Below are 19,156 nucleotides of genomic sequence, written 5' to 3'. Positions count from 1 at the left end.
CACAACAGCAACATGCAAAGTCTGAAAACATACTTGATTATGAACTTCCACGTGTTGGCGTGAAGGGCATGGTCCATGTTGGAAATGACGGCGCAGATCTCCAGCACAGTATGGATCACTGCAGAGGGAATAGTAAGCGAAAGCAAATAAACACTGAATTAAAATGGACCCAGACATTCAATGCTTATTCCATGCGCTTGGAAGAAAAAAAAAAACCCACAACCAAACAGCTGTCAGATCACTGTGTTTGCAAAACTACTTCCAGGTCTGGAACACTGATCAATTATCAGGTGCCTGGTGGGACAGAGACCACTTCAATCCCTGGGTTTTATAGATCAACACTCCATCTCCTATCTAACTGAGGGCAATACCAGATTGCAGGAAATAGGAAATCCTGCAAGCACATCAAGTGCCTCCTTTAAAGTTCTGAGCACCCTTAACTCCCACTGAAGGCATCAGGAACTAAAGGTACTCAGCTCCTAGCAGAAAGTGCTCTGCCTCTTGGAGGATGCGGCCTACTGTCTGTAGAAAAGAGGAGGCTGGCCAGGATAAAGAAATACATACCTGACACCATGTCTGCAACATTCTCCTCAGCGGAAGCAGATCCCACGGAGATCATATCAAGCAGCTCCATAAGCTGCTTTTGAAGAGAATAGGTCTCTTTAAACAGAGCCTGGAGAAGGTCAGAAATCAAGTGCAGGCACCCACTGTACAGTGACTCACTGTCCTGTAGGAAATGTGGGATGATGGAGAGTTAGAAAATGTCTCAGGATCAAGACTTGATCTTGCTCCTGCTGAAATCAACGGGAATATTGATACAAATTTGAATGGACGCAGAATCAAGGCATACAAACATCTACTTCAACTCGTACAACCAGCAAGAGTTATAGATTTTAAAAAGCCATCTGTGGGTATTGGGCATGAAATGCAAAATCTCACTCACCCAAGACCAATGAGTCAGCAACAGTCTTTCTAGTGATTTCACTGCATTTTGCATCAGACCCTTGACGCGTGACTCTAAAATCAGATTTCTACTAAAATCTAGTACCAAACTTCATGACAAAGTTGTAACCCAAATATTTCCCAGTAAGTTAAAGTATTTGATTGTCTCCTAGAGTCCTTAGCAAAGGTTTCACTGAATAATTTGACTCTGTAAGTATTTAAAGATATTAAGTAAGCAAGGAAAGTGAAACTGATGCCATTAAGACAGATGACAAATTACTATAGATTTGTAACAGCGTTACTGACACTGCTTACAGCGGGAAAGATTTCAAGCACAACTATCAGTTTTCCTCCAAGTGTAGGTGCTGTAAAGTGCCATGCAAACGTGTTTTTACACAAAGCAAGGTATTAAAATTCCAACCACTATTCTGAATCAAACTGAATCATAGAGTTAATATTAACACATCCATAATCACTTACACCTCTGCAAATCCAATGAAGAAAATGGATTTGCACAGGTATCAATGAGAGCACAATTAATTAACAAGTTTTATTGGGAGTACATACATACAGGAGTAACCAGGTGAAATGTAACGGCCTGCAGTATACAGATCAGACTAGATAATCTAGTGATCCTCTCTTATGAAATTCTATCAATTCCATCAGAAGGACCTTTATGACTAGTAGTAATGCACAAGATAGAAATAACTGAGCATGGCTCCCAGAGCTCAAGTTGAGTTTGTAGAGCTGGTAGTTGGAAAGACCATCTTCGTACTTATAAACTGAGCACTTGTGATTTAGTATTGAGGCAACAACTATGGAAAGCCACAAGCGACTTTTCAAAGCAGAATCATATCCCAAAGGATTTCTTTAAATGATCTCAAACTAGATCTAGAACTATGTTTTCTCCCATTAATTCAGAGACCTACCTTGCAGTACATAAATGTGGTTTTGACTACATATAGAATGGAAGAGGGAAGGGAACGGATACTCTCCAGAGGCACAGACTCCTGCAAAGTACAGATATGTCGCACACAAGCTGTCAGAGTTTCCAGCAGCTGAACCATAGTCTGCAAGTGACAACAACACCGCATTCACTGAAAGCACAGTCTAAAAGCACAATCTATGACAGAACACTGCAGTCAATAATTCAAAGAGCAAAAATTATAGAGCAGCTCTTCCCTTCTGCATTTGGCTAAACTGTTCTACATCTTTAAGAACATTAGCAAACAGAAAAGTACTAGGAAGCCAGAAAGATCAATGAAGCTCTGTAAAAAAACAGCCGCCGTTTCAGACCTTAATTTTTATGTGATGTCATAGTATCTTTATGTGAGAATCATGTTTGTATTGCCTGCTGTTTATCAGTCATTTATTACTGCAAGATTCAAAGTATCAACATCTCTTTCAAAGCACAATTATACACCAAAAAATAATTACAAACAAAATGCCATCTTCCTAAATACTGGCTCTGCTCTTTGAGAGCATTTTGAACACCTGCTTGCTTCAGAGACTGAGGCCTTGTCTTCACTTACCCCAAGATCAATGCTCTGGAGTTTGACCTCCCAGGATTTGAATTAGCTGGTCTACTAAGGACCTGCTAAATGACAGTGCCCTGGTACTCCACCAGGTCATAAGGAGAAAGGGAAATGGATGTTTCTCCCATCAACGTCCCGCAGTGGGAATGCTGCAGAAATTCAGCTTCAGGTACGCTGATTCCAGCTACGCTATTCTCATAGCTGGATTTGCATGTCTTAGGTTGACCTTCCCCGGTAATGTTGACCGCACTTAAGTAGTTTTAACAAGTATTTATTCCTGTTAGCACTGCAGACCCAATTCAGATCTGGGAAAAAAACCTGTTTTTTATTTTAGCTTATACATCATCTACCACATTTTTAACTCAGATCCACCTGCAGGCTAACTTTTGCCTTCAGTTACACTTAAGTGACACTCCTGAATACAATGTGTCATTAAGGCAGAATTTGGCCTGTAGAATCTTTGTTAGTGAGGATGGAATACGATATAGAGTCAATGGCAGCTAAACAAGAAACCTCACAAAAAATGCAACATGATGAAAACTGAGACTAACTTTGCTGAGGATTAGAAGTTTAAGGCCCAATCCTGAAAATATTTATACACATGCAGAACTACCTTTTATCAACAGAAATATATGGACAGTGCCTAATATAGTCAAACTATCTGCACTATGACAAATCCAGAACTGAATTTTACAGTCCGCTGTGGCTAGCACAAACACTTCAAAAATCTCTCCACAGTTTTGGTAAAAAAACAGATCGTCACTGAACCACTCTTTTTACAGCCCATTTCAATAGACTTACCTGCAAAACATTCCTCACTGCTTTGCATAATTCTGCATTCTGACTGGTTAGTCCTTTGGCTTGACTGGATAATTCATACAACAAATCATCAAATAATTGCATAGCCTGTCAGAACAAAGCAAATTAAAATAAACCCAGTATTAATAGACTCCAACATATTCCCTTCATAAATCAAGGGCACCTACAGTACAAGTCACAGTAGATTCACTTTCATCTTTGCTACGGAGGTATGGAATGCAGAGACATGCTTCATAGCCATTCACAGCCGAAGCTAAGTACTGCATGCCAAAATCTGCCATTTCCACAGATCACACGTCTGTTCAACATGAGGGCAGATATCATGTGTTCTGTTATTACACAGAAGTGAGTTAATTAAAATAAGTTTCCCATGTTACCCCAATTTTGTCTTCCATCCCCTTTTCTAACCAATATTAACATTACTGCGCATTTTATATAGCACATCATACCTTATCACAGACTTTTTTGTTTTTAACACATTTGGTCCAAATCAATCATTTTGGAGTTAATGGCAGTTAACTCTTCTGAAAAGGTTAAAAACTCTTTCTGTTCATAATATTTGAGTTTTGGAGGTCATGCCATTTTGAAGATTTTTCTTTTGCGTGGTCTTGATGCCTTAGAGTTGCGAGTGGTGGAATTAGAACAACAAACAGCTCATCCCAAGCATATACAGAACATTGCATGGCTGATGTGGCGAAATTACACAGGCTTAGTATATGCACATTTTTTTCTATGCTCTGAAAATCTGTTCAAGGATGATTAATATTGAGATAGGAACTGAACAGGAGCTCTTAGGGCATGTCTACACAACAGGGCTAAAGCCGAAATAAGCTACACAATTTGAGCTTAGGGTTGTGTAGCTTAAATCGAAATAGCTTATTTTGGCTTTTGGTGCTGTCTACACAGCAAGAAGTCCGAGTTAGAGCACTCCTCCTCCGACTTCCCTTATGCCTTGTAAAATGAGGGTTATGGGAATCGGAGGAAGACACCCTCCAGCTTGACAAAATAAGTGCTTGTTGTGTAGACAAAACCTTACAGATGTCCTCTAGCCTGCAAGCCGGGGTTCTAGGGAGTTAAATATCTCCTACAGACAATGGGAGGTAGGCAACCCTATTGTACACTCTTGTATTCCATTTACAATGTGAGTATTAAGATTTTCAGTATAGCTATGATAAACAGAAAGTATGTCATGTTAAGTCATGATTAACCATACCTAGGTTAATTGGACCTAACAGATTATTTGCTACAAATACTTTGGTCTTGGGCCTTGCAATTTATTTAGCCAAAGCAGCAACCTAAAGTTATAATTAATAATAACAACAATAATAATGAAATTCTGCATTTGCTTATCAGCTGTTTTGATAGATCAAAACAGGCTTTTACAATTCCCATTGCTGACTATATCATGTATAACATCACGGATCCTCTCCTCCTGCCAGTGAAACTGACAGTAAAAATCATAAGTACAGGACTCCAGACCTTTTTAAGGTGAAATGGAATTTATTCCAAACAAGAATTCTATAATACAAACTACTACAGACCTTGGAGAGGCAAATCTGCAGTTCTAACCAGATTTTTAGTATTATATCAATGTGTGACTCATCACATTGCGGAAGACATCATACCTTAGGTAACACTTTTGAGAAAAAGGTTTGCTCTAACTCTGAAAGGTTGATATGAGGCAGGAACATTTCAGTCAGGATTCTCAGTACACCTGTGAAGCAAAATATGTACAGTAAATGAGAACACCACAAAATGATAAAAAAATACCACTACCTATGTCCTGCTATAATAAAAATACCTGCAACCGCATGAGTATTCTTTCTGAAGCTACAAACAATTAACAATCCCAACAAACAAATTGGCAGTCTGAGGGGTTAGGAGGGGTGCAATCCCATCACACCCCTATAGCAATGCACATTTGGAGAGGCGCATGGATGGAGGCAGTGCATTTTTTGTATTAAAAAAAAAAGTGCTGGTACTCCAGGGGAAAAGTTGTTAAGCTCTGACTAGAGGTACCGGTACTGCGTACCGGCCATTACCGTCACAAAAAAAGCACTGGATGGAGGAATGTCTACCTTCCCAGAAAGCCACAATGTAATACAATGCTATATCCTATAGACAGGATACCTGGCCACACTGACTAGTAGTCTGAACTATTATGACAACTATAAATAAGCTTACTGTATGCCAACTTCTCAGCATACACAACACCTACTGAAGTTAGTAGAAGTTGCACTTGAAAGTGTGTGTGTGTTGTGGAGGTTTTATTTATATATATATATTTATATATATATATATATATATATAAATAAAATATTCCAGTTTCCCCTCTCCTGGATGATCCTACAACTTGCAATTTTATACAGAACACTCAAGGCACTAAACTGTTATCCGTGGTCTGCATTTCTTCTGCTCCCCACCATTCTTTACCAGAATATTTAGAATATAAGTGATTGCTTAATTAATGTGTCAGATTCCCTGTTACCACACTTTAGTTCTTGGGATCTTAGAACCATTTGCATGCTGATGACAAACTGTGATGCCAGTGTACAAATGAGAGAGAAAATGAAGTGATTCTCTTTTTTAAAAATATCCTAGCAATTAGCAATGGAAGGAAAAAAAGGAAAAAAAAAATACACACACACAGGCATCTATTTCTCCTTTTGTTTTTAAGTTTTTCACAGTGTCTGTGGTTGTTGAGGGTTTTCTTACAAAACCAAGGAAGGTCACATTATAGAAGTATTTGTAATTAACACAGTACAATCATTATAACACAAAATGATTTCTAGGGAACACCAAAGAAAGCTATCGCAACTTACGAATGTGTTCGCTCCAGTCATCAGAATTTTGATACACAGAGTAAAAAGGTTAAAGAAAAGAAACACAAATGTGCCCTGAAGTACAGACTAATTTCACAATGGAAGTTAGTATGACGGCAGTTCTGCAAACACCTCAGAAGAAGTGGTAAATCAATGGCACTATTTCCATAGCTGTATCCACCGTGAGCTTAAATAGTTGCAGGATTACAACAGATATAACTATGTACCCACACATACATACTCAAAGTCATATTTTTTTAAAGTTACTTTAACTACTGTAATCAAACAGAAAAATAAATAAAATGTTCTTTATAATTTTGAATTATTCCTATATTCCAGGAACAGCACCCTCTCTGCCAGTGAGGGGCAACCTATGGTCACAAGTGGGCTACGTGAGTGACCCTCAATCTTGGTGGGCCACAAGATTGTGATGACCAAGACAGTCTCCCAAGAGAGGGTAGATTTGCTAACTGCGCTTGCATATCCAGAATTTGCAGCTGTGCCGAATGAACCATAACAACGCTTTGAGGAAATGCATAGGGAGCATATGGCTCCCTTAAGGTATGTCTACACATCAGAGTTATTTCGGGATACCAGAGGTATCCTGAAGCAAAATGCAGGACAATGTAGCACTTTAAAGACTAACAAGATGGTTTATTAGATGATGAGCTTTCGTGGGCCAGACCCACTTCCTCAGATCCACGAAAGCTCATCATCTAATAAACCATCTTGTTAGTCTTTAAAGTGCTACATTGTCCTGCATTTTGCTTCAGCTACCCCAGACAGAAATGTAGCCGTGTTAATCACAGAGGTATCCTGAAATTGCTATCCCTCGTCTTTTAAACGCATCCGCTATCATTCACAGGAGGAGAATGATGGGAGAAATGCTCCCATCGACTGCCCTTATTCCTTGCGAGGAGCAGGCATATCAGCGTAGATTGGGAGGAGGGCGTCCTCAGCATTTGATTTAACAGCATTTGTTTACTGGACTCGCTAAATCGAGTGCCGGAAGATCGACCAAAGCAGCGTTGATCTTCAGGCATTCTAAAGGAAGCCCAGCACACTGAGATGTGAGTAGGGAGGAAACCAGAGTAAGGGAGTGACTAGTGGTGGCTAAGGCTGGAGAACAGGCTAAGAAAGGCTGCGGGCTGCACAGAGCGATGGGCGCCCGTCAGTCAGAAACCAACAGTGGTGGGCACTAGAGACCCTGCCTAAACCCATCATCCCTACCAATGCCTCCCAATGGCTACCCTGTATCTGCTCTCATCAGTGCCCAGACACCCGCCCTGCCCCTGCCCCCAACACCCGTAACCCTGCCCCTGTGCCAGCCCCAACAACCAATCCCCCCCAGCGCTTCCAGCCCCAAGCAACTATCCCAAGCCCCCAAGCCCTCCAGTAACTACCCCCCAGCAATTGCTATCCCAACCCCCAAGCCCTCCAGTAACTACCCCCCAGCAATTGCCCCAACCCCCCAGCCTCCAGTAACTACCCCCCAGCAATTGCCCCAACCCCCCAGCCTCCAGTAACTACCCCCCAGCAATTCCCCCCCCCAACCCCCCAGCCTCCAGTAACTACCCCCAGCAATTGCCCCAACCCCCCAGCCTCCAGTAACTACCCCCAGCAACTGCCCCAACCCCCCAGCCTCCAGTAACTACCCCCCAGCAATTGCCCCAACCCCCCAGCCTCCAGTAACTACCCCCCAGCAACTGCCCCAACCCCCCAGCCTCCAGTAACTACCCCCCAGCAATTGCCCCAACCCCCCAGCCTCCAGTAACTACCCCCCAGCAATTGCCCCAACCCCCCAGCCTCCAGTAACTACCCCCCAGCAATTGCCCCAACCCCCCAGCCTCCAGTAACTACCCCCCAGCAATTGCCCCAACCCCCCAGCCTCCAGTAACTACCCCATAGCAACTACCCCAGTAACTGCCCCCCCCCGCAGTCGCTGCCCAGCCCCGCGCGCGGCGGAAGGATATGAGCAGGCGGGGCAGCGCGCGGGGCAGCTCCCGGCGGCAGAGCGCCCCGTCCCAGCCGCCCAGCTCGCGCAGCAGCAGCTCGGGGTCTGCCGGGGACACGGCCCGGGCCGGCTCCATCCCGCCCGCAGCCCCGCGCCGCGCGCTCTCCCGGCGGCCCCCGCGCACGGGGCTGGGCGGGGCGGGGCGGAGGAAGCGCGCGCCGGGGGGCGGAGCTGAGCGAGTCACGCGCAGGGGGGCGGGGCGGAAGGCCGGGAGCTGTGGCCATGCGCGGGGCGATGGTGAGCGACACCGGGGCCGGGGGGGTCTCTGGGGCGGGTGACTGGCCCCTCCCCCAGCCCGGGGCACCTGGCATCGGTTGCCTGTGGCTGGGCAGGGCAGCCCGCTGCTGGTGCCTGGCTGGGCCCTGCGCTGCAGGGGCTGTGTGTGCGCAGCGCCCAGCACAGCCCGTCTCGCTGCTGAGGTACAAGTGCTGCACGCGCCCGTGCACGCGCCGGACCAGACTCGCGGAGCGGCGGGACCGCGTGAGAGACAACACGTGCCGAGGCGAGGGGCTGCGCTCAGCAGTCAGGTTAAGCATGGGCTGTAGTGCCCGCGGAAGTAGCGCGATGGGGCCGTGCTAGCGAGGAGTTAGAGGAGTGCTGGTTTGGGTCGTTGGCTGTTGCGTTCACGCTAGATGAATATGAGCCAGACAATCCAATTTGAAATGTTCCCTTCCTGTAGACAAGCAATGTATCTCTTCTTGAACTTGCCAGTGGATGCTGAAGGGAGAAAAACTGTGATTAAAGTAGGAGACCAGACTTTATTCAGTTCTGCCACTCACTTCCTGTGTCACCTTTCACAAAGCCTTGATTTGTCTTTAGTTTTCTCCTCTGTGAAATGGAAAGAGTAATAATTGCTTACGTCAAAGGGATGTTACAAGGTGGTATTAGAGAAAAGAACAATATAAGTTACAATTAAGAGATACAAGTGTAAAGTATTTATCTTGCAATTTAATGACGTGATATTTGACATATATTCTCTTTTTATAGAATGCAACAGAATTACCTGCAGAGAAAGTGGACGTTTTACCTTCAAAGCAGAGGTTCTCTTTGTAATGACTAATGTAAAAATATTTGCAGAGAACTTTTAACTGCAGCAGAGCATCCTGACAGCCAGGGAGGAAGTTTTTATCTGCACAAGCCATAGAAGAAAAATCATATTTATATTAGCAGTTTCACTGGATGAGTGTCTGCGTAGTTGTAACTTTGGATCTAGGCTGTGATTTATTTTTTTCATACTTTTGTGAAAGATGGCATTTCAATTTAACTTCTCTATTGAAGAGAATGAAGAAAATGAACTAGAGACTCTTGGTGTTTCACCCTTACTACTGGGCTCTGCACGGGGGTCTTTGAACTCAGACAGATCTACAGAAAAGAGCAAGGAAGTTTTATCAGAAGAAAAGGTTGTGTCCAAGGAGTCTCTGAGTACACATGAAGCAACACCCAAGATTGCTGATCCAGTAGCAAACTGTAGCTCAGACAAAAGCCAAGTCCGGGTGCTGCCAAAGAAACAAACTTGCTTTAAAGTTGCCAAAGAGCATAAAATTCCTGAAGATTTCAGCAGAGTATTAGAAAATAAAGTTCTGGAAGCTGTACAGGGCTTATACCATGTAAATATTTCTGTGGTGGAAATGACCCTTTCAGATGACTTCCATGAAGAAGACATCGTATCTAAAAGTATTTCCTCTCACTCTGATCTTATCACGGGCGTCTATGAAGGGGGACTTAAAATCTGGGAATGCACTTTTGATCTCCTGGATTATTTGTCAGAAGCTGAAATGCAGTTTCTCAACAAGACAGTCTTGGATCTTGGTTGTGGGGCAGGGCTGCTGGGAATATTTGCATTAAAGGGAAAAGCTGAAAAAGTCCATTTTCAGGATTATAACAGTACTGTGATTGATGAAATAACCTTGCCTAACGTAGTGGCTAATTGTACTGGTGGTGACGATGATGATGACAGAATTAGTGAACCTTCTTCAAAAAGACAGAAGAAAGCAGACTTCATACCAGCTTTAATGTCCAAGTGCAGATTCTTTTCTGGAGAATGGACTGAGTTTAGCCAACTCATGTTAAGTGACAGCAAATCCCTTTCAAAGTACGACCTTATTCTCACATCAGAGACCATCTACAATCCTGAATACTACAGTGCTTTGCATGATACACTTTCTAAACTATTGCATAAAAATGGCTGTGTGTATTTGGCTAGCAAAGCACATTATTTTGGGGTGGGAGGTGGTGTGCATCTCTTTGAGAAATTCATTGAAGAGAGGAATGTATTCAAGACTAGAACTGTCAAAGTTATTGATGAAGGACTGAGGCGGTACATTATTGAAATAGCCTTTAAGAGTGCCAGTTAATCCACTCATTCCCTATTGTGCCTGATAAATAATAAAGACATGATGTATAGCCAGATGTCCTGCTTCTTTTTTTTTTTCTGTTGAGTAGTTCTGAAATGTGTTGTAGGCCAGGCTGGTTTTTTTCCTTCTTTGAGCTGGAGAAAAAGGTGAAAAATTCATTTTCACTAGATCATTGTATAAATTTGCTTTTCTTCATATGAGTTTTTAAAGTGTGTCAGAAGGTGTCAAACTGACAAGGCAAAGCACTTAAATTCTTTCTTATAAAACAGATACAACAGAGGAAGCAGTGGTACAACTTTCTTCATCCATCCAGTTCTTCCCTGCTCCACAGGGACCACCTGTACAAGTAAGAGAACATAGTTTCCATTTCAGTTCAATTCTTGGCCTGCCTGCTGGGGCAGGCCCACAAGGATTAATACTCTGTGGTTGTGGTGGTGACGCTGGTCCACTGGATTGGAACCATCTGATAGTAATTGCTAGCAATCACCACTCACCTGGGCTTGATTTAAAGCTGTACTAGAGTTGAAAAGTTCCCATCACATACCACTAATCCCAATTATCTAACTTCCCCTGAACCAAAAACTTCTTAAAATTCACACATGGAATTTGATTCCTTTTCAAAACAAGGAATGTGGGGAGGGGAAGGTGGTTTCTGGTTTTTTGTTGTTGTTGTTGTTGCATGCAAGTTGTGAGGCCTTACATTCATCTTGGTGATGTTTGCAGACTGGGCTTGTTCCACCGCTGAACTGCTCCAGTAGCACAGCTGTTGTGTATGGGTGCTCCTGATAGCAACAGGAGGGGTTCTCTCAAAAGCATAGTTATCCACCTCCCTGAGAGGCAGTAGCAAGGGGCTAGGTCAGCTTCACCACACTGCTCGGGGGTGGATTTTTCACAGCCCTGAGTGACACAGGTAAGCTGATTTAATTTTCAAATCTAGACCAGGTCTTAGTCTTAAACATGTTGTTAAATTACATATAGGTTCAATTTTACCACCAGAGGGCAATGTGGCCATATGTATCATTTTTATTGTGTTCTATTAATCTGATTCTGTAAATGCTTGTAACGTGCACATGTGTAGTTGTTATGGGACTTAGGAAAACTTTTGAAGGATTCATTCTATGAGAGGTACATCGGTTAAAATAATTTGGTGAACTCCTGATTTCAGAGCTGAAGGCAGTGTGTGTTTTACTGTTGATGTTGAAGGGCCAAGATTTCACCCAGTAAATCCCATAGGGTACGTCTAAACTACACTCTATTTTCAAAAGGAAGAGCAGTTTTTTCAAAAAACGTTTTCTTTCTGAAAAACCAAAACACATCCAGACTATTTTCACTTTCAAAAGATCTGCTTTCAAAAGTGAAATCGGAAGAAGATATGCAAATTTTGAAATGCTCTTTTGAAAATAGAGCGTAGTCTAGACATAGCCCTAGATAGCTCAGTGAACTTTCAGAAAAACGTTGATGCATACAGATCTCAAACTAAGGCCAAATCTACATTCAAAATTAAGTTGACCCCAGCCTATGTCACTCAGGGATGTGAAAAATACAAACCTTTGATCTTCACAGTTAAAACTGATCAAATCCAACAAATACCACCTCTTAGGGATATAGATTAACTACAGCAATGGGTGACCCCATCCTGTCACAGTAGCGAGTATCTGCACTGAAACACGACAGCCACCCCTATAGAACTGCAGCTCTAGCTTCTGCACAACATGAAACTGTGGCGTTAAAAGTCTTGGCAGCTTTGGTCTTGAGTTGTTGGACCTTAACACCACGATACAAGCTTATTTTCTGACCCTCATTCTATAGTTAAAATGGGAGTTCTTCGTATCAATGCATGGCTATACACTAAATCTAACCAATCAGAATCCCTAATGGGCTGATAAAATTTCTCTAGCTAAACCTCATAGTTTCTACTTATCAACAAAAACAAGTTCAACCAAGAAACTGAAGCACCCAGTAAGAAACTTGCAGAAATTTAAGCTTATTTTGTCCATACTCCCACTTCCATGAATCTGTGATTTTAATGTAGCAATTCCTGTTGGTAATGCCGCTGCTGCAGCTGATATTTTTCTGTCTACACCAAAGCTGGATTCTCCTGCCTCTATAGTTTTATTTCCAGCTTATGGTGGCTAAGTGTACCAGATGACTACGGGTTATGTAAATATAGCTAAATCCTTTTTCTCCCCTCTGCTGGGATTCCTGATGAATCTTCTACCTGTGGTATCAAAGAGAAAGTTTCCTCCTCTAAAATCCATTTCCTAGCCGATATATGTATAAAACACAACACACACACACGTGCATGTGCTACTGTGGCTGCCAGATTTAGCAGAGAGGCCAAGATGCCAATCTGGACTGCACAAAGCTAACACTTGTGACTTTAATAATAACTAGTGATCACAATAATACAGATTACAGCTTTGATTTCCTTACAAGGATCACAAATATAGAACATGTTTCCATGCCAATGTGTCCCGAAACCAATAATGGGGAAAGAGAATCAGAACTGTTTCTAAACATTTCCCAATGAGCCTCCTCTGATGCATTTTCCCCTTTGTTTTTTGCCTTAAAAAAGATAACTGATACTATTGTATTGCCTCATTAGTCCCTGTGCGGAAAGTTGGATTGGTCTCAGTTCCTGTAATCAGCAAACATTCTCTTCAAAGGATGATAATCAGATAAGGCAAACTCCTTAGCAAAAATAGTCTCTCTGAAACTCGCTTTCCTGAGAGAATTTGGACAGGATTATAAGTCTTCCAACAATACTGATTTACTGGAAAGACAAAGCCAGACCGGATTTCTGATCATACAAGTCACACTTCCAAAACGTGAGGGTGGAGTGGGGATGAGTTCTGGGAATGGGCAGACGAGAAAGATGTACAGCTGCAATCTTCAGTGTAGTTTGCACACACAGAAAATGGTGGATGGCATAGAAATACATCAAGTTCCTATCAGGGGACATGGCTGGGGAACAAACCTCTAGATTTTATCCCCTCATCTTGTAATGAAAAGGTATGGAGAGGGGGTTGTGATGGAAACACTGGTTATTTGCATTCCCTAGCCAGAAGGGAGTGGCCATACATTTCAGATTTTGAAAAGATGATTTAGAGTTAGGCTTTTGAGTAATAAAGTTTTGAAAGTTTGGAGTGGCAGTGTTACTATTTGTCTAACGGTGAGTCTACACATCAAAAGTTGTGCACAGGTTGCTTGAAGCCAGCTAGCAAGAACACTGAAGATAGGACAGAGCGGGCTAGTGAGCAAAGTACACACTTAAGGTTCATGCCAGGCTTGTATTTCCCATCTTCAGCATAGTAAAAGCCTGGTGTTGGCCCTGTGTAGTCACTTGGCTGCTAGCCTGCTCTGCACTGTTTCCAATGCCATTGTTACCTGTGCTAGGCAGATTCATGTTCGTTCAGGTAGGTAAGCCATTGTGTGGTTTTTACTATGTAGACATGGCCAGAAGGAAGAACGATGCCCATCTTCAAACCTCAGGCTCACCAGCCTCTAAAACCAATGGCTCAATCCATCTCCCTTGAGGTATATGGCTGCTGACTAACAGGAGCAGGGAGGACAGAACAGAACTAGAGCTAAAAGAGTATTTAGAAATTCCAGAGTTGTTTTTGTTAGTTTCATCTCAAATGACCTAAATGGATAATTTTATTCACCTTTGGGCCATGATTTGGAAAGAGGAAATTATTCATACTATGTCAATTCTCCTGTGTTTTTGTTGCCTGTGGTATAGCGCTAATAAAACCAAGTACTGAATCAAGCCTTAAAAGGTAGATACATAAAACTTCAAGGACATTCCAAGAAGCTGGGTAATGTAGAATTAGTGAGGAAATTAAGTAACGTGGAAAAAAACAACAGTGGGTTTTCATAAGGAAGTATATTATCAAAAGGATGAGAGGAAAAGCTACATTGTGTGACTAGTGACAGTTAAAATATGGGAGAGTACAGCAGTAAGTCAACTCAAGGTTTGCTACTAATAAATACTTAGTGTGAAGCATAAGGCACTAGATCAGAGACTTGAATGCATTCAAGTATCTGAACATAGATTTACTGGCATTGCTTGGGTCCTTAACTCAAATAAGTTGTTTTTCTTCATTTAAATAATTGCTCTGGGGAGGCGGGGTTCAGGATGCAGGCTGCCCTGGAAAGAGAGGACAACTCCAGCCCCGTCTTGCCACAGCAGCTTGGGGCCAGGTGAGACATACCTATCCATGGCCGCTGCAGTGGGCATAGCCAGGAGCATGCATATCCCCTAGCACACAAATAGATGCACAAACTCTCTGAAATACATAATTACTGTTCTACTATATAACTGTCCCTCCAACCAGATCCCTCACTTTCTAATGTTTTGAGAAAAATCAAATTCCAGGCACATCTCATTATCCTGCCACAACCAACACCTGACCTTGCTTTAAGTTATAAGAGGACGCTGCACATCACATTTGGTGGTCTTAGAAGTTTTTTAATAGACTCACAGACCTTTCTAAAATATATAGTAAGAGTTTTTTTCTAAAAGTCGTCTTAAAATAGTTTTGGGGTCAGGAGGAGGAGGAATTATGCATCTCTTCCATTATTGAAAAAAGTTCCTTGCAGAAGGATATGCTAAAGTAGATACATGGTTATAAGTACCATTTCATCAAAAGGACCTAGCTAGGATTCTTTCTTGCATCTCATGCTCCCAGTACAAATGGATTGCATGCACTTCATTAGCTCAAAGACTTTGGACTCCACAAGGCAACAGTAAAGTTAGCACAAGAAAGAGACACCATTATTGTACACAACCACTTTCTGCTGTCTTGTGGCTCACATTAGAAAACAGTAGCAATGCACTGCCAATCTTTGTCCACAGCTCCCCATGCTAAAACAAGTTGCCATTAAAAGTAGATATGTCAGATTTCAAAATGTAATCAGCTGTCTGTGCTTTGGCCAGTAGTTTAAACACTGGCATTATAAATGGAGCTCTTCATATTCAGTCTTTGTTTTAATTGCTCAAGTATGTGTAAGTGTTTGTTCTATTTTTTTTTAAAGTGACAAGGGTAAAAGCTGAAAATGAAGGGCAGTAGGTGGTAGGAGGGGTGCCCAGTACCCACGGGGTGCAGTGGGTAGGTGGTCTCAGCTGCAGGGTGTTGGATTCCTGCAGGTTTTGCTCTCTCACTGTGCTGAGGAACAGAGGGTACCATGCTGTATGCATGAGCAGGAATGCTGCCCTGTCTCCCTCAGTACTAGATCCCCCTCCTAGAGCTCCCTCCAGATCTGATCCTAACCCTTCAACATGGCGCCAGGACACAGAATCCTATCTGCTTCACTTGCCAGGCAGAACCCCCTCCTGATCTCCGCAATAGTGACAAGAGGCAACCTTCCGCTCTTCTTCTGACCCCTCCACCCATCAGCCAGGGAAAGCAGATGGGGCTATTTTGAAGGGCCCAGTCCAGCAGAGGAGGTCAATACACAGTGCTGTGTTTTGGTCTCTTACTAACCCCAGCCTTTCAGAGCAGCCCTGTCCACTTCTTCAGTGCCACAGGGAGCAAGACGGGCAGGGAGCAGAGACAGCCCAACCACTGTAGCACCAGGCCTGCAGGGGGCAGAAGTACCACACCCCATGAGTACTGGCCCCCCCTGTCTTTCTTATTACACTTTTATCAGCATTTATGCACCTTTCTGTTTTGCTCACTAGGACTTAATTCCAATTTCTGAAGCATGGAGAACACCCATTCCATATTTTATTCAGATAAAGCTAACAGCAGTTTGTTTGAACACAATATAGACTTTCATTTAGATCAATAACTAGAGTGCAAACTATTTTGAATTTCAGATTCTGGAGTGGTTTTTCATTTCTTGTCATCTGACCAAGTGATTTCATAGTCTTGGTATACTTTTTTCAGTATTTCTACTGTCACTGCATGATCTGCTTTACCATATCCCTGCAAACAAGAGAACAAAAGATTTTAAAGGGATGCAAAATGTAAGACTGCAAGAGTATCTAGCTCCAGTTAGCACTCCTGTGGCCTTATTCTTCCCCTCACACAAGTCCCACTAAGGAGAACCAGGTTCTGTAGGCTGCACACTTGCAATATCAAGTCTTTAATATGTATTTCAGATCGTGACTTTCAGACTAACAATCAGATTACACAATAACTCTTTAGATTCACATGATGGAATAAAGCAGCTTATGGCATTTGCAGTTACTCCTAATGGTGTTATTCCTATGGCGTTATTCCATTTTCAGAACTACAATGTACCCAGAAATCATTCCCAGACAAAACAAAATTGAGTTAAAGCTGCAGGCTCAAACATGTGATTTAGATGTTTATTCCCTTTCAAGAATATCTGAGTTAAAACATTTCAGAATTAGAGGTCAGGAAAATCAGACTTAAGTTGCCCCTAAGGTATGGTCTCTCACTTCAGGTAATCACAAGAGCCTTACCTCTACTCCAGAGGCGTGTACAGAATTGTCAGGCGCTGCCGAGTACCTGTTACAGCTCTAACACTAAATACAGTTCTGTGGTTGTGGGGAAGCCAATCTCACCTCTTTGTTGTAGTTGCCCCCCCTACAACAGGGCATTTGTACCCCCTTCACAGCTGCATACTGTGGATGACCTCAGGAATGTGCAGGACGGGTCCCCCGTTGCTGGGGGTTTCAAACAGAGCCCTGAGGGGCTGGCGTCTTGGCACCTACCGTGGAGAGGCCGAACACCCGCATCTTCTTCTGCTGCGGGCGATGCTCGATTTTTCCGCCTCCCAGGCACTTGCACTCGAAGCCCAGCTTCTCCAGCTCGGGCCCGACTCGCTCCAGGATGTGATCTGCAAGGCGACCGGTTCAGAGCAGGGGCCAGGGCGCAGGCAGGGGGGCTGGACTGGGGGGAGCTCGTAGATGGGGCGCGCCCCCCCCATTCCCTTGGGGGGCAAGTGTCGTTAGGGGCCCGAGCCAGACCCAGCTCTATGGGGCAGCAGGGAGGCTCAGTAGGGAGGGGCCTGAAGAGAACAGCGTGGGGGGAGGGGGAGAAATAGATAGGGGCGGAGCTCCCGCCAGGCCCCGCCCCTCGGGAGAGAGGCCCCGCCCCCGCGCGGCCCACTCACTGTGGAACTCGGCGGCCGCGGTTCCCCGGACGACGTCCCGGTGCTCGGCGCCGCCCGCGCGCTGCAGCCGCACCAGGATGTACTTGAACGTGCCGTCCGGGTCGATCTCCACCGCGGGCACCGACTCGAGCTGCGCCGCCATGGCCGCTGCGCGCAGGCGCCAAGCGCGCGGGGCTGGAGGGACCGTTACGCGCCTGCAAGGAGGGGGGAGAAGGGGAGCGTATGGCCCTTTATGACGTGCCATGAGAAGGCGGGGCCAGGCCCGTCGGCGGTGAGGCTGTTGGCTAGGTGGTAGGGGGCGGGGCTAAGGGGCGTTCCCGGCTCGTGCCGTTCGGGGCGGGGCTACGCTGGCCGTTACTGGCTCGTGCCCGTCGGGGGCTGGGTTATAACGGTCACAGTTCCCCCCGCACGTGGCAAGGGGCACCTGGGTAGCACTGAAGGGCTGGCTGGGGGAGTCGCCTTCCCTGGGTGCGGAGCCAGCCCCCCCATCTTCCCCAAGGGCCTGACAGGTCTGTGGGCCACCCTGTGGTTGAAGTAAACAATAGAGTCTAAAACACTGGAATCCCCCCCCCTCCAGTAAATAATGCAATTTACGAAAAGTTTTCGGGACATTTTTCATCTCTGCTGCATCCTCTGCGCATTGTGACGTTCGTTCCTTGTCTAAACGCACGATGAGACTCCTAGAGGCTATAAAATGGCAATAGAGGATACAAGAGGCAATAGTGGATACAGGTGGTCCCCGACTTACGAACACATCAACGTACGACCAGCCGCACTTACGACCAACCTCCCATGCAGCCGGTCCCCAACGTACGAACGGCAACCCGCGCTTACGAACAGCGCGGTCCCATTTAAATGAATGGAGTCCGACTTACCAACAGATCGAGTTACGACCAAGTGTTTGGTACGTAACTTGTTCATAAGTCAGGGACTATCTGTATAGACAACCCACAAGATTAAAGCACAACTATTAATTATATTGATATGACTTACATCTAGGGAATAAGTAAGCCATCAGAAAATTGTATGTAGCTTGCATTTGTCCAATAAATTGATTTGTTTTTATAGAAGATTATGCTGAATTACCATATATCGGTACTAAATTAGTAGCAGAATTTTTTTCCTGAAACCAGTACACATATTTTTATATTATAAATATTGAGATTTATATATTTGTATAACAACAAATAAATGTCTTAATACAGCCAGTCCCCGAGTTGCGAACGGTCGACTTATGACCGTTCACAGTTACGACCAAAAATGTCATAAATGGCGGACCCTGAGTTACGAATGCGATCCGCGCTTGTGAACAGCACAGTCGCGTGTAACTCAATGGGGTCCGACTTACAAACAAACCAAGTTACGACCAATTGCTTGGTCCGTAACCGGTTCGTAAGTCGGAGACAGGCTGTAGATGCCAAAAACCTGTTTTATTTTACCAGGATATTTCTGTGAAAGTTAGTACTATTTTGTCTATGTTCTCACAGAGGAACAAGAGAGGATATATAATTTTTTTACACCATGAATAAGGAAGTTTATTCTTCTTTTCATAAATAAAAAAAAGAGTTTGAGTAATTTTTTTAG

General features: G+C 43.9%; 4 protein-coding genes across 10 annotated transcripts in view; 2 read left to right on the top strand and 2 right to left on the bottom strand.

Moving 5' to 3' along the window:
• Positions 1-8,264, bottom strand: part of FIRRM (FIGNL1 interacting regulator of recombination and mitosis) — a 33,523-nt gene extending 25,259 nt beyond the window's left edge. The window contains exons 1-7 of the mRNA XM_075936976.2: positions 8,093-8,264; positions 6,119-6,159; positions 4,922-5,010; positions 3,279-3,383; positions 1,872-2,012; positions 565-727; positions 34-118 (exon numbers count right to left, since the gene is read on the bottom strand). Of these exons, the coding sequence (XP_075793091.2) occupies positions 34-118; positions 565-727; positions 1,872-2,012; positions 3,279-3,383; positions 4,922-5,010; positions 6,119-6,159; positions 8,093-8,208 (740 nt within the window). The 5' untranslated portion in view covers positions 8,209-8,264. The remainder of the gene's footprint in view (positions 1-33; positions 119-564; positions 728-1,871; positions 2,013-3,278; positions 3,384-4,921; positions 5,011-6,118; positions 6,160-8,092) is intronic.
• A 32-nt stretch (positions 8,265-8,296) lies between these two features.
• Positions 8,297-10,541, top strand: METTL18 (methyltransferase 18, RPL3 N3(tau)-histidine). Of its 5 annotated transcripts, none has more exons than XM_075936992.2 (2): positions 8,297-8,369; positions 9,120-10,541. In XM_075936992.2, exon 2 carries the CDS (start codon positions 9,380-9,382, stop codon positions 10,484-10,486), a length of 1,107 nt encoding a protein of 368 aa, XP_075793107.2. In that variant the 5' UTR covers positions 8,297-8,369; positions 9,120-9,379; the 3' UTR covers positions 10,487-10,541. The 5 variants fall into 5 exon arrangements, with proteins under 5 accessions (XP_075793107.2, XP_006115945.2, XP_075793105.2 ...); XM_006115883.5 differs by lacking the exon at positions 8,297-8,369 and adding an exon at positions 8,398-8,551; XM_075936990.2 differs by lacking the exon at positions 8,297-8,369 and adding an exon at positions 8,419-8,654.
• A 5,650-nt stretch (positions 10,542-16,191) lies between these two features.
• On the bottom strand, positions 16,192-17,802 carry LOC102447649 (14 kDa phosphohistidine phosphatase-like). The gene is made up of 3 exons (XM_006115886.5): positions 17,573-17,802; positions 17,172-17,296; positions 16,192-16,416 (listed from the first exon to the last, which is right to left on the bottom strand). The coding sequence occupies exons 1-3, from the start codon at positions 17,712-17,714 to the stop codon at positions 16,324-16,326; spliced, it is 360 nt and encodes a 119-aa protein (XP_006115948.2). The 5' UTR covers positions 17,715-17,802; the 3' UTR covers positions 16,192-16,323.
• A 139-nt stretch (positions 17,803-17,941) lies between these two features.
• Positions 17,942-19,156, top strand: part of SELE (selectin E) — a 42,703-nt gene continuing 41,488 nt past the window's right edge. The window contains exon 1 of one of the 3 annotated variants that reach the window (XM_089780620.1): positions 17,942-18,476. The gene's annotated coding sequence lies outside the window, so the exon portion shown is untranslated. The remainder of the gene's footprint in view (positions 18,477-19,156) is intronic. The other 2 variants (XM_089780619.1, XM_075936977.2) reach the window with 2 other exon arrangements.

This window comes from Pelodiscus sinensis, chromosome 9 (genome assembly GCF_052426305.1).
Source record: "Pelodiscus sinensis isolate ZL-2025 chromosome 9, ASM5242630v1, whole genome shotgun sequence".
In the NCBI taxonomy this organism is placed as follows: domain Eukaryota; kingdom Metazoa; phylum Chordata; order Testudines; family Trionychidae; genus Pelodiscus; species Pelodiscus sinensis.
The sequence above is the reverse complement of the archived record's forward strand: the minus strand, read 5'-3'. Positions and strand labels throughout refer to the sequence as shown.